Below are 13,919 nucleotides of genomic sequence, written 5' to 3' on the forward strand. Positions count from 1 at the left end.
GTCTGACCGTACAGGGCTGGAGGTGTAGCAGGTGAGAGAGGGCTGTGACCAACCCAAGAAGTCTGTGGCGTGAGGTTTCCTGGGCCAAGCCACGAACCACACTGTGTGCTGCTCACTTCCTTCCTTCTGGTTAAGGGGGACTTGCCCAAATGCCAGGGTAGAAAAGCTCCCGGTCTTGTGCCCAAAGTGGCAACTTTCATTTTCCTAATCTTGACCTCTGGTGTCATGTGTACTTTGCTTTATTTCTTTAAGAATTGTTGCAACAGTGCACCTAACAATGACATTGAGGCAATTTTGAAGCTTATTTCCGATATGAAAAAACTCAGTACCAACCCAAACAGATGATGGCATCCTTTACTTCTGCTTGCTTTTTTTTTTTTTTTTTGTAAATGCTGTATGATTGAGTCACAGGCAGCAGAAAGACAGAGAAACAGAAGTATTAGATACAAATATAGTGTGTGTGACAGGGTTTTGTTAAAAGAAAAAAGTGTTCTGACTAATTCAAATTAAGAATTTGATTTTCCTGTGTATTTCACCTGCACTAAGCTACAACAAGTGCTACTCCCCATATGTGCAGCAAGCACATCACACAGTTTGTGTGCCCGGAGGGACAGTTCTATGTCCTCATTCTTCAGCACCTTAAAAATACCAGAATAGATCAGAAAAACACCTCTTAGCTTGCAGACCAAGTCCAAGCAGGCAGAAGGCTTCATTGTTGACTTTGAAAACTGTTCCTGTAAGTGTGCAACCAGAGGTATAAGACCCCTGTATCCATCAAAGATATATCAGAGTTTGGCTTGTCCTCACAATTCTTTCTTAGGCTCTCACCGGACAACAGCATTAATGTTGCTGTTGATAGCTAAATCAAATTTCAGAGCAGGTGGTCATCATCAGCTGAATTTCTTGCCCTCCATTCATATTAGCAGAGGTTAACATTACCTCTGTGCATATAGCAGTCTCTTTATACTCCTAACATCATCTGTCTGCCTGAGAAGAGACTATGAAAGGTTTTGGCAAAGAAGAGGGTATATTATTGAAGATGAGCATAAGGAGTGCTGCCAGGAGGATGCTGTGAATTTTGGTACCTGCTCTTACAGGACTTTTACATATCACAGAGTTGTTCTCTTGCTTAGTGTATCAGTCTGTAAAATGGGAACTGTAGGAGTACTGTGCAGCATTATTCTGCCAGGCATTTTGAAGTCATATGATGAAAGAGACAAAGGAAGCAGCGAGCAGTTATTTTTGTTGCAAGCTTTTTGGTTATACGTATACAACAGGCAGTAGTCTGATTGTTGGCTTGTTTCTCAAAGTCCTATTGGATATTTCTATGTGTGATCTGTTTAATGGCCTGCAGCTTGAATCTATTTCTCTCATGTATCTTACTGCTTTAATGTTTACTATATTACAGAGTATGGAAAGCTTTAGCTCATCCAGACCTATAGACAGAACAGGACCTGATGACATGGAAGTTTTGTCTGAAGAAAGGTGATTTTTATTATTATTATTATTATTATTATTATTATTATTATTATTATTATTATTATTATTATTATTATATGTACGTTTTCCCTGTGGTTGTAGCACAGCATAAGAGATCTTCCACCACAGAGTATGAGAGTATGTTTAATTCTGCTGCAGACCAGCATTGCCTGCCATGTTAGCTTCAAGGTAGAACTGTATGGAGGTCCTGCTTATGTCGTGTGGGCTCTGCCCAGCACTGTATGCCACCAAGTCTCTTCTCCCAACTTATGAGGAATGGTACTGAAAGCACTGGTGGTTCAGACTTGAAAAGAAGTCAGCTCTAGATGCCTGAAACTGCACACTCCACTCAGGGACTGCAGAGCAACAGATGCCTGTCACACCTGGTCTTTGGGCTGGGAGTCCAGCCTATTGGACTTCACTATACTGTATAGATCCACTCTGCTCCCCTGATACCACACTTTCTCTCCACAACTATGTTGCTTGTTGGGAGAGGTGTATTTCTTTGGATTAAAGGCACGAAATTAAATGTCACTGTATTTCTCACAAATGGCTCCCAAGAAGAAGCACAATAGGTAGCTTAGCAGCTCAAAGTGCTGCAACCCAGTGTTCCTTTATTTACTGGAATGCATTAAGTGTACAGCATCTAAAAACCTGCGTTTGGGGGAGACTGTTTTGTTTTTGTTACAAGACAAGTCTGTTTTTATATTTGTAATATGTTGGTTTGTGTTTTTTTTTTTCTGTTTTGTAGCAAAGAAAGTGAAAGCGGTGAGGTTATTTGCAGGCACTCTCAGGTTGGTAATTTTTTTTTCACATTTCAGTTTTGTGGGCTCTGAATTGTCTTGTTACTGAGCAGAAACAAGTAGCTAGGCATGTCATTTTGTACTCCCAATGAAACGTTATTGCTTCCAGAGAAATAGGATTTGCTTTTTCTTTCCCTCTCCTCTCCTCTCTGTTTACATAATTTAGGGAGCCTCTTAACCATTGATGAGTCTGAAAGCATCTGCCTCAGTCCCTTCAATTCCCCCTCGCCAAAAAGAGGAGCATCACTGAAGTTAAGCGCTTTGGTTTGAATGCTACTGAGTTACAATCATTGTGAGCAGGGTGTGTAACTGGTTATCTCCCAGGGTAGTAAGATAATCCTGTCTCTTTCGATAAATATTTTTTGTTTCTAAAATAATTTCAGTCTTTCGTTTATGATTTCCCAGTGTCAGCTGTTACCTTAGAACACAGGTGTCATCACAGGATCACTTGTCTTACAAAACTGGATTTGTCCAGATCATTTGTCTCTGCCTAATACACCAGCATTTAAAACAGTGGGGAGAGTTATCTGAGGTACCTCTCCCCCAGCTGTGCATCCATTTTAGAGGAGGACTGTGAAACAGATTTGGACAATGTCTGATGTCTCTGACCATCTGGAGTTAACAGGAGGACTGACAATATTTTTTAAATAGCCTTCTCACATTTGTGTGTGTGTGTGTGTGTTTGTTTTTTGGAGGGGGATTGGCTTTTGGTGGCTTTTTGGGGATTGGTCAGTGCTGGTTGGTTATCTTTGTTAAAGCCACTGTGCATTTATTGCCTTTGGAAGACTTTGTTTCTAGCAGGTATTATTTCTGTCTAGCAGGAAAAGTAGAAGAGATCATTTGATAATTGTTGGGCTCTGAGCAGCCATGGAGTAGCTGGAGTTCGTGGTACACTGAAATGTAATTTCTGCAAGGGGTGCTCAGTGCTGGCTTTGATCACTGCTCTGACTGGGCTTAGCCAGATCTCCTACTTTGTTCCCAGAGGGTCATAATCCCCGTTTTTCCTGCACTTGGCATCAGTAATTCCTGGAAGCCTGGCTCACAAGCTATTGCATTTTCCAGAGCACAGGTTCTGCAACACCTTGTTCCTCACGTGCCTTATTGCATGTGCCATGACCCAGAGTACTCCCATTCAACTTTTAAATTAGTTTGGGGAGGTCTGTATGAATGTGGAAATCATGGTCTTAAAATAAACTCCTTAGGAAAAGTTTTAAAACTCAGTATGAGTTTTAACTGTGGGAGGAGACATAGTCTTAGCCCAGAGATTGTATTATATAGGAATTACAGGGTCAAGAAAATGTTACATTCCTGCAGGGTAGTTTCACATTCCTTGTCCCTTATAAGCCTTTTGCTTAGGGCAGCTTAAAAACATACCTTCTGTAACAAACAAATCATTCGGAATGAGGAAGGGACTCCTTACTCCTTTCTCACCCTGTCTTCAGTCTGAAGATCAGTCTGAAGATATTAGGAAAGGTATTTGGAATTTGCTGCAGCTATTGCTTATGCAGACCTCAGGTCTCCATCTGGCAGTAAAAATACCTTGAAACACATGTCCTGAATGAATTTTCTTTGGTTTTGTAGCATTCATAATCTACCCTTGGAAGTAGCTAGACTCCAGAGTGTAGACTGTGATTTGAAAAAGAGAGGTTTCTAGTACCCAGGGTTTGGTAAGGGAAGCCATCCTAACCAGGAACCGAGTGTGACTCCTGCAGCCTGAGACCATCAAGAGTTTACCACAGTGCTGCTTTTACTTTGAACATAATAACACAAAAATGTTGGTCAACTTATTAATTGTTGATTACATTCAGGTAGTGAGTACTCAGTCTGGAAACCAGGAAAACTTCCTGTACCTCCTTGTCTGGCAGCAAAGCAGAAAGAGAACTACAGAAATTTTCCATCTGAGAAGTTTTTAATCCACTTTCATTACTAAGCTCTTCTGCAGACAAGCGTATAAATTTTTGAGAGCTAAATTAAGTTACATTTATTTTCAGAAAGTTGCTTGAAGGTAGATTATTCTTTTCTTTGTTAACGCAGTAGAGTACTTGATTTTTAAGATTCACTAGCATTTAAACAAGTGTAGAGGAAAAATGGCATGATTTAGGATTAAGGCAGCAGAGTGACTCCATTCCTGCATCTGATTATATTATCAAGAGATGCTTAAGGGTGCTTCCTGCTTGTGGTTGCAATGGATGATCAGATGGAGGGGAAGATTTTGTATAAAATTGAATCAAAATTTGATTAAAAAAAATACAATTCCATGTGTAACTTCCTGATCAGAATTCAAAGATCTGTTTCAATTTATTTCTATGTGCTCAAGCTACTCTTTATGCTGAATCTCCTTTGGAGAAGAGGTAGTGAAAGCATCTGACCTATCCCCAGGTTATTTACATCTTTAGTTAGTAGTAACTGCAAAGCATGGCTGCAGAAGTAGTTTCTAAAAAGCATAGTTGAGTGCCCAGTTTTAAGATTTTTGTGGTCATTCATGTAAGACCTGCAATGCACCGTGACTGCCAGCTGCTACTGAGATAAAGTCGCTGCCCCTTTGGTTTATAAGAAATGATGGTACATCTTTACCTAAAGCACAGTAATTCTTCCTTGATTTTCGTCCTGGAGGTTGACAACTGGTAGCATCAGGAAATCATTTAGAAAATAAGCGATATACAGAACCCTGAATTATCTACCAATCTATGGATTTTGAGTGTTAATGCAAAGAAGATTAAATATTTGCCTTCTTGTGTCTCCCTGGGTTTACACCACCATTGTTCTTCAGAACACTTATGATTTATTCATTATATTAGAGACTGCATCAGTGAGCAAGTGAGCAAAGAAGGGACAGTAAGTGCTGCAGGCACAGCACAGGCCTCTTCTTAAACAGTCTTTAAATATGTCTAACAACTAAAGTGACTTTAGAAGGAAGAAGATGTGGATATAATCTTCCTAGTGTACCTGTAATGGAAATGTGTACACATCTGGAAAAACATTCTTATATCTGCTGAAAATATTTTTTAAGAGTCTTGATAAGTTAGCAGATTATACACGCATTTTAGGAAGACATTTAATTAGTATCAGTGATGGTGACAGGGTAGTATTTTGAGGTTGGTCCTTTTGAAACTGTTAAATCGTTAACATTTAGGTAAGCTCTTCACACTTCTTAGGTGCTATTCTTAATAACATCACTTTGAAATTTATTACTTGATTTCTTTCATGCTTAAAATACTGTGCTGGTAACTTAAGTGCTGTTTATAAACTGGTACAGTTTGTTCTTTAGCAAGTGCAAAAGACTGCCTGTTTCTGGCCACTGGCCACTCTTTCTGTTTATAATGTACACCGACTATTTAGATCCTGGCAGGAAGAGGGGAAAAAAAAAGACTTTAAAGAAATATTTAAGTCCTTCCAGCCTGGAAGCAGCTTAAAAGATGTTGAATGGTGAATTAGCATTTTTCCATGTACAGCTCACACAATAAACACGTTTGTAATCAGATTTATCGTCAAGCCCTACAAGTTATTAGTGCTTGGCAAACTGTCATTTAGGGTTTCCTTTTGTTATAATGTTTTTAAAAGGTGATTTATTGAAAAAAAAAAAAAGAGGAAAGAAACTTTATACAAATACAACACAAAACACTGTTTACTAATACGAGGGTGTTCATCATCAGGCTTTTGATGGGATTGCATCCAAATAAACACATTCCTTCATATGATGTGTGAATTGAGCAGTTTTTTCCCCTCTCTGCATGGAGCTTATTTGTTTGTCTCAGCTCAGAGAAAAAAAAAAAAAAGAAAGAAACAACACACTGGTTTTATGGAAATTAAAAAAATTAAGCATGCCTTACTGACATGTGTTAAGAATATTGATTTGGTAGAGTTTGGCCATGGGTTTACAAGAAAAATATGTCCAAATGTAGTTATTTTCTTTAGATGCATTTTCTTCACACATAAGCTGTTTGTAACTAGATTATCAAAATACCTATGGGGGGTGAAATCTGCATGTTGCTTACCTGCTAGACTATATTTCAGAGAGTTATTCCTAAACCATCCTTACCAAGATCAAATACTTTACGTACAAACGTAATGCCATCCGTTTGGCTAGCTGTGTGTCTGTTTGGTGTATACATGTCACGCTACATGTTTGTGCATGTGCTTTATGCTTCCTGTTCCCCGCAGCCCTCCGCGAGCCATTAGACCTCGTTTGCTGGGCTGTGACAAAGCTGCTTGTGTCCCACAGCGCTGTTCTAGGCGCTGCGGACCTGGGGTGTGCGATCGGCCACGATCTCTGCATAAAAGCACAGCACGCGTGGTATGTGAGGGCTGAATAGTGGAGGGACAAACAGCAGTTGCTTCTAGGTAGCGCTAAAGCATGAATCATTGACTTGACAGCAATTCTGCCTGTTTTTTTCTTAAGTCATTGGATGCTTGTGTGAATTTTTTGGCAGTTTCCCAGAGTCCACACTGCTTCCAGCTGAGATGCCAAACCCTACTGCCGTTTGGATTTGCGCAACACTGCTTTAATACCCAGAGCTCCTCCATAAATAGTTCTGCTCTCCCCACGCCCAGCTAGAAAACAACCACAGGAAATCAGGGAATGTGCAGCCAGCGCAGCTTAGCTGGCACTAATTGATCTGAGCCAGCACAGCCTGCATGAGAGCGGTCATGTACGTAGCCTGCACGTCTTGCTGTCTGGGGCTGCTGCCTCGGGAGCTCCGGTGCTTGCTTTTTAGAAGACACCATATTGCCACAGCCTTGCAGCAGCATTTTTGTTGTTGTTCCAAGGAGTTGCACTGCTGTAGGAGCTCTGCGCAGCCTTCCCCTCCCTCTCCCTGCCTTCCTCCCTCCCTTTTCATCCCAATCGATTAGCGGAGGCTTTTTCAGCTGCATGCCGTTGTCAGGGCAGACAGTCTTGGGAACTTGCTATGGCTTTCTAAAGAATTTAACATTCAAGGAAAGCGGATGGACAAATGTTTTTACTGGTGTGAATCAGCAATTAATGCATAGAGTTCACCGAACAGGGGATTTAGATTCAGAGCTGAAAACATCAGGGTCTTTTTATTTGGATCTGTTATGTTAAAGGCATGGACTTGCTGCCTCTGTGACAGCAGGTGTTGGTTTTTTTTTCCCTCTTCTTTGTCCTGAAACATTTTTTTTTCTCTTGTGGGTGTTTGGGGAATACAGCAGACTTCAAATATGAAGATTCAAGAGCATCCAAGCATTCCTGAAAACAAATTGCAAAGAAATCAAGATGCTGATGACCAGGAAAACAGCTTTGGGTCAGAAGTTCCTCGGCTGGATTTGACAGCACTGTGCGATGACAACAACTGGGAAGGTAGGATTTGTGTGATGTGATGGCTGTTTGTGTGAGTAAAAAGAGAGAGGGAAACCCGAGTGGGCTGGATATATCTTTATGTGCTCATGTTCCCTTGCCAAAAACAACAGGAAAGTAGTTTTGTCCTGAATATGGAATTGAAAGTTTGGAGAAACTAGCAGTGAAATTCTGGATGGGTACCAATTCTAGTTGTTACTTAGAGGAAGAAAATAAATTGTTTTGTGATTGAAGTTGCTTTAATGTGTGCTTTAATGTTGCTGTACATCCCTGTGTACATCCCAAGATGACATTTATTGGTGGCTGGTTACTTGACTGCTAAGCTAGAGTACTTCAAAGAAACCGGGTATTTCACAGTCTGAAAGGAAGTTCCTTCTTTCTCCATTTTCTTCCACTTCATTTTAATCTTGATTTCCAAATAATGCATGTGATCTGAAAACTACAGCTGGAAAAAAGGCTACCTAGTGCTCTGTATCTTGATGACTCTTATGAACAACTTTGTTTTGATGTATGCTGTGAAAAAATTCTGATCACGAGCTTGAAGGGCAATGCTTAATTGCTTGTGGTTAAAGTTATTTTAATATTGTTTCTTGGCACCCATCTCCAGAGTGTATGCTTGCTTGGCTGTTTGCACTGACTTAGTTAGGAGTGTGAAATATGGGTTCATCTGCATGGGTATCACGAACATCCATTTATTTTGAAATAAAGAGGAACTGAAGGTGTCCAGCACCTCTGGGATCAACCCCTCTTTCAGTTACTGGGTATGGCTCTCTCCTGCGTACAAGCAAGAATTGTTGTGCTAGTTTGTGCTTTAGGAGTAAAAGAGAGGCTTTGATGGGGAAGAAATAGGAAGATGTAAGCATTGCATTTTAATAATCAAAGCAAGAGAGGGAAAAATTGTATCTGTCATTTACTAATTTAAAAAAAAAAATCCCTTAGGAACACTGAGAAGTTAAGTTCTCTGTTCCTGTCTCCACAGTGTACGTGACCTGGTGTATTTTGCCTTTCTGTCTAGTTATGACACCTTGGGTATGAGTAAAGAAAACCCTCAGCCGTGGCTGCTTTTGATTCAGCAAAGTGACTAGTCACCAGGGACGGAGGAGAATTTCTCCACTTGCTTGTTAGGAGGGGGATCCCCTGGATGATATCACCAGGGCTGCGGCACAGCTGATCAAAGCCCTGTGGTGTCTGCTTTGTGTGTTTGCTGAGACACTAATCAGCACTGCCCCTCGGGGTCTCAAGCCAGGATGAGCACAGTTGTGTTCCCAGAGGTGATGTGTGGCTTCAGCCGTCACATGAACCTTTGGAAATACTCTTTTTTTTTTTTTTTTTTTTCCTTTTTTCTTCCTGGTGCGTGTCTGTAACTACCAGTGTTATTAATGGGAGTCTTAATGGATGTATGAAGGAGAGAATACAACTCCCTTCTGTTTGCCAGAGGCTTTCCCACTGTATGAACTACATTGCACCCTGGTACAAACCCCTCTTCATAGGCATGTTCTTACATTTGGCTTCCAGCTTTCTTGCACTGCAAATATGAAATGGGAATATGAGCACCTTTGATTGTGTTTGAAGAGTGCTTCTTTCAGATTCTTCCTTTCTCCGTTCTGCTCAAATGTATTTCACAAGAGGAAGAGGTGGGCAGTTGCAAAAGAACCAGCTGTCTAGGGTGAGAGAGATGTCATCTTGTAAAACCCTTGCCTACCAAATCACCATTTTGTTGGTGCAGGTTAAAGTGCAGCAAAACAGTGACTGCTGCGTCTGAGCAAAGGAAGACAGAATCTTTCCTAGCTGTGGATCTGAAATGAAGCTTGCAGAAGCCAGATCAGGTTAGATGTTAGCCTCAATTTCGAGATCACTCCTACAGCTAATGGCAGAGACTGTTAGTGAGACTGGCTTTGCAGTGCAGGGTTGTACCACTCATCCACAGCTCCAGGAGTCGGGGTATCTTCCCTTCCCCTGCCAACCTGTGTCACTCAAACCTTTGCACGTGTCATCAGGGTCCATGCTGCATCTCTGGTGCTATCCCCAGTGAAAATAGTGAAGATTGTGCCTTCAAATGCGGTACTGATAAGTTATTTATTGCTTTTATCTAGTAAATTCAGTTGATCCATCTATCAGGAAATCACTTGCCCGTTCCCCCAGGACATCACTGAGCTGACTTCTGGGGGCAGGGTCCTCTGTATTATTACTGCAGGAGATGTAGACCATGTAGTGACCAGTGCAGCTGCTGGGCCCTTCACAAGTGGCTGTTGATAACAGCTGCCAGTTGAGCTGTTGAGCTTGCAGAGCCACCTGCCTTTTATGTTATTCTAGAAATAATTATTACCATTTTTTCTTTTTTTTAAGGCTCACTGCATAGTCAGATCTGTTCACAAGAGAAGAGATTTGCTATGCTTCCACAGGACATGTTCCCCTTGCATAAAGCTGAGGACAGAAAAAATTGCTTCCTGCTTCCTCAAATGCATGGGCTCACATTGCCACATGCAGAGTGCAGCAGCAGCAACCTGACCCACCTCTTGCACTGACCTCCTGCGTCAGCCTTGCCTGCTGCTATGTATAGGGGTTTATGTCCTGTAATCCGAAGGTATGATGCAGCTCACAAGGTATAAAGAGCATCCCAGGCACGTTCAAGTGCTGCGCACTTAGCCTAGGTGTATTTCCGATGATCTGAGAGAAGGATTTTACTAGTGTGCGTTCAGCAGATGCAAATCAAATCGTTTTTATTTTCAGGGTGGATGTGAACTGAGCTGTCTCCATAATAGGTGCAAAAGGGAAGTGCGTGCCAGAGGCATTTCGTGAGCAGTCACCTTGACCTAGCAGCTCACCTCTCCCGCTGCCAAATGGAGGCTGAACCGGGTCGTCTGACTGCTGGGCCTGCAGACTGAGCCTGTCTGACAGCTTGCAAATGTTTCCAGAGCTACTTCCGTAGCAAAGGTTTTAATTGTCGTAGGTTGTGATTGAATCAAATACAGTGAGTGGGAAGGACACAGTGTTCTCTTAGAGTCCAATGCTATTGTGTAGAGTTCTTACCAAATGTTACTAATTCAAGCACAGATTTTGTTATCCTATCCCCAAGGAAAATCTGGAAGTATGTTGCTCTCCAGAAAGGCGACAGGCCCTGTTGGGAGCTTGGAGCTGAACAGACAGTTCAGTAAATTGATACGCTGTGTGTGATTGCTGCCTTCACCACCTAATGACTGACATTTAAAAAACAAAACAAAACAGTTCTCTAGATGAAATTTCAATCAGTTTGCAGAGTCAAGAGTTTATGAAAAAATAAGCAGATGTTTTTCTTCTATTTTTTTTTTTTTAAATAAGAATAGAAGCTGGAGTTTTAGATGAATAAGCATTCTCTTCAGTGTTGAGAACCCAAGTGTTGCGGCACTGAGACCCTGAGGGTGAAGCTGATCTACAGATAGTTTTGGGACTGACTTAACTGATGCTTTCCCATGAAAATAAAAACAGAGTAACAAGAAGGAAAAGAGTATAGCAACAGCTAAGGACATTTGGAATTGATTTTGACATTAGGCTTAGATACATCAGTGTATCTATGTGTCACAGACTAACATAAGAAATCAAAAGGTGATAAAACATTGCATTTTTATCACCATGTCTAAAAATTAATAATTGCATTGATTACAGACACTATTTTATAGCATCAGTATTTTTTTAATATTTTTCATCGTTTTGTATGGTTTAACATTATCAAAATGCAGAATTGGCTTATTAGCTGAGAAATGTTTCATCTCACAGAAGAGTCATGGTAGCACTGTATTTAGGCTACTCTTGATGTACTTAGGAAGAATACTGACAGAACTGTCTGAGGATGTTTTCAAGCAATTAGTTGTGAGATATAAAATGGGTTGTTATTGAGCAAGTGAATGTTTTGAAGTTTTGAATTGCTTTGATTTATTATGAGAGGTCTCTGGGGTCTTTCAAGTGGCTTTTAATACTAGGATCTCAGGTACTGTAATTAGTTTAGGCTTTTTAATCCCTCCAGACCTACTTCAGCTTACAGCGTCTCTGACCTTAGCCCTTTGGCAGACAGGTGTGTGTAAAAGCAGCGTATCAGCTCTGTGGCTGCAGAGAGGAGCACACAAGACCCCAGTGGTATTTTGCTACTGCACCATGAGCAGATGTGTGTGTTGGCATGCCCCTCTGTTCATCATGCAGCCCCTGGTAACCCTGTCACAAATAAATAGGATAATGATTTAAAAAAAATAAATAAAAAGTTTTGGACAGCAAGACGGAGCTGACCAATATTAACCCCTGTTAAATTTGATAAATTTCATCCATATTCCTTCATGCACGATATAGGTTTATTAATAACTCCAGTCCTTTATGCGGCATGTTGGTAGAGAGATGGTGTTGCAACAGATGTATGTATGCCTACGGAGCTGTGCAGAGCAACACCTGGCAGATGGCTGACAGCTTTGTTGAAAGATGAGCTGGTTGTGGGATTTTGAGAGGAGTGCGGCACTGCTGAAGGTCTGCAAGCTCAATGCCAGTATATTTCACTTCTGTGACAACTTAGGAAAGGCATACCTAAAAGAAATGCAGTAAGAGTCTACAGAAGAAGGAGAATTTTCTCTGTGCTGGCACAGCCATGATGGTTAAATATTCCCCAAATTATTTAAGTTTTTCATTAAATGCTTTTGTTATGGAAAAATCAAGAAAATAAAGTACATCGAATATAGAGATATCGGACCAACAAAGGACATCTTGTAGTTGGGGCCTATGAGACCTTCTTGCTCCAGCTACAGGAAGCATCACGCTCACAGGCTCTCATCCTCCTGGGGGATTTCAACCACCTGAATGTTTGCTGGGAAAGCCACATGGCAGGCAGTAAGCAATCCAGGAGACTCCTGGAGTCCATTGAGGACAACTTCCTCATCCAGGTGTTAGAGCAAGCAGAGGAGAAGCGTTACTGTACCAGATACTCACCCATGCAGAAGAGCTCATTAAAGAGGTTAAGACTGGAGGAAGCCCAGGTGGCAGTGAGCACGCCCTGGTTCAGCTAGTGGTCTGAAGGGATACGGGCCTGGCTAAGAGCAAAGTCAGGATGCTGAACTTCAGAAGAGTCAACTTCCAGCTGTTCAAACAATTAGTGGATGAGATCCCATGGGACACAGTCCGTAGGGGCCTGATCTAGTGAGTGGCATCCCTGTCTGTGGCAGGAGGGTTGAAGTTAAATGAGCTTTAAGGTCCCTTTCAACCCAAGCCATTCTACAATTCTATGGCTGGAAAACTGAAAGTTTCTTCTCAGCAAGAGAGATCCATTCAAGACAGAAGACAGGCAAGGGTAACTGCTCTGTCAAGTCAGTGGCAGAAAAAGGGAAAGCGTTTACATTCTGTACTGAGGTTTTTATTCTTCAGTTAGCAGAAAGGGTCACAACATTAACATTTATAACAGATACCTTCACACCTGAACCATTAAGTCCAAGAATTTAACAGCCTTCAGAAAGGGTTTAACACTTTGATACATATCTCATGGATAAATAAATAACAGAAGATGTTATATCTTGTGTTAGACAAGATGTGGTTGATTATGCAGTGTCAGAAGCCACTTACCCTTAGTGGGTCACAATTTATTTGTACAATCCAGCAATTCTGGTGCTTCCAGCTGAAGCATCTGGCACCTCACCAGTATGAGGAACAAGACAGTTGGACTGTAACTCTGATCAAGTTCAAAGTCTGATGCAGATCAGATCCATAATTCTGAATACCTAGATATGTTCCTTTATCGTTTATTTTGTTCCTTTTGTTCATATGATGCTTTATTATACGTTGGGGGGAGGGAGTGGGAAGGGGTGTTACTCATTCTGTGACCAGATAAGATTGGTCTTCTAACTACATTTCATCAGCAAGGGAAACAATTTACCCCTAGATTCTTGCTTTCTTGGAGTGAGGCTTAAAAACAGCTGATTTTATATAGTAGTCATTTCTTCTGCCTAGTCTCAAATTCGTTATTTCCTTTTCAGATTTTTCTTCTTCTCCTTTGAAACACTTTCTTTGGATTGTGAATTATTACTTTGGGGCAGGACACACAGGCACAGACAGACACACTAGTCAAATGTATCAAATTTCTTCCCTTCATGTTATCAGCCATTATTTTCCTGCAAGAGATCTTGTGAGAACCTGAAATTATAAAATTCGGGGAAGGGTCTGACACCAAGGTATCACAGTTTAGATGAATGATTTGCCCTTCATTTTCCCTTTGTTCCTGCTAGGTACCTCGAGGAAAAGAAAGCCAGACAGTAGGAACTGTCAAGGTGAATGCAGCTTAGAAAAAACTTGCATTACATCTAAGAGAAGTGTAGGCT

At 41.2% G+C, this 13,919-nt stretch overlaps 1 protein-coding gene across 6 annotated transcripts in view; it reads left to right on the forward strand.

Moving 5' to 3' along the window:
* FAM13A (family with sequence similarity 13 member A) overlaps positions 1–13,919 on the forward strand; it is a 126,833-nt gene that overhangs the window by 92,471 nt on the left and 20,443 nt on the right. For 5 of the 6 annotated variants that reach the window (XM_082759779.1, XM_082759781.1, XM_082759782.1 and 2 more), the window contains 3 exons: positions 1,409–1,485; positions 2,231–2,273; positions 7,449–7,599. In XM_082759779.1, coding sequence (XP_082615905.1) covers positions 1,409–1,485; positions 2,231–2,273; positions 7,449–7,599 — 271 coding nt within the window. The remainder of the gene's footprint in view (positions 1–1,408; positions 1,486–2,230; positions 2,274–7,448; positions 7,600–13,919) is intronic. The other variant, XM_082759780.1, reaches the window with a different exon arrangement.

This window comes from Aythya marila (assembly GCF_965140915.1).
Source record: "Aythya marila genome assembly, chromosome: 4".
Taxonomy (NCBI): Eukaryota; Metazoa; Chordata; class Aves; order Anseriformes; family Anatidae; genus Aythya; species Aythya marila.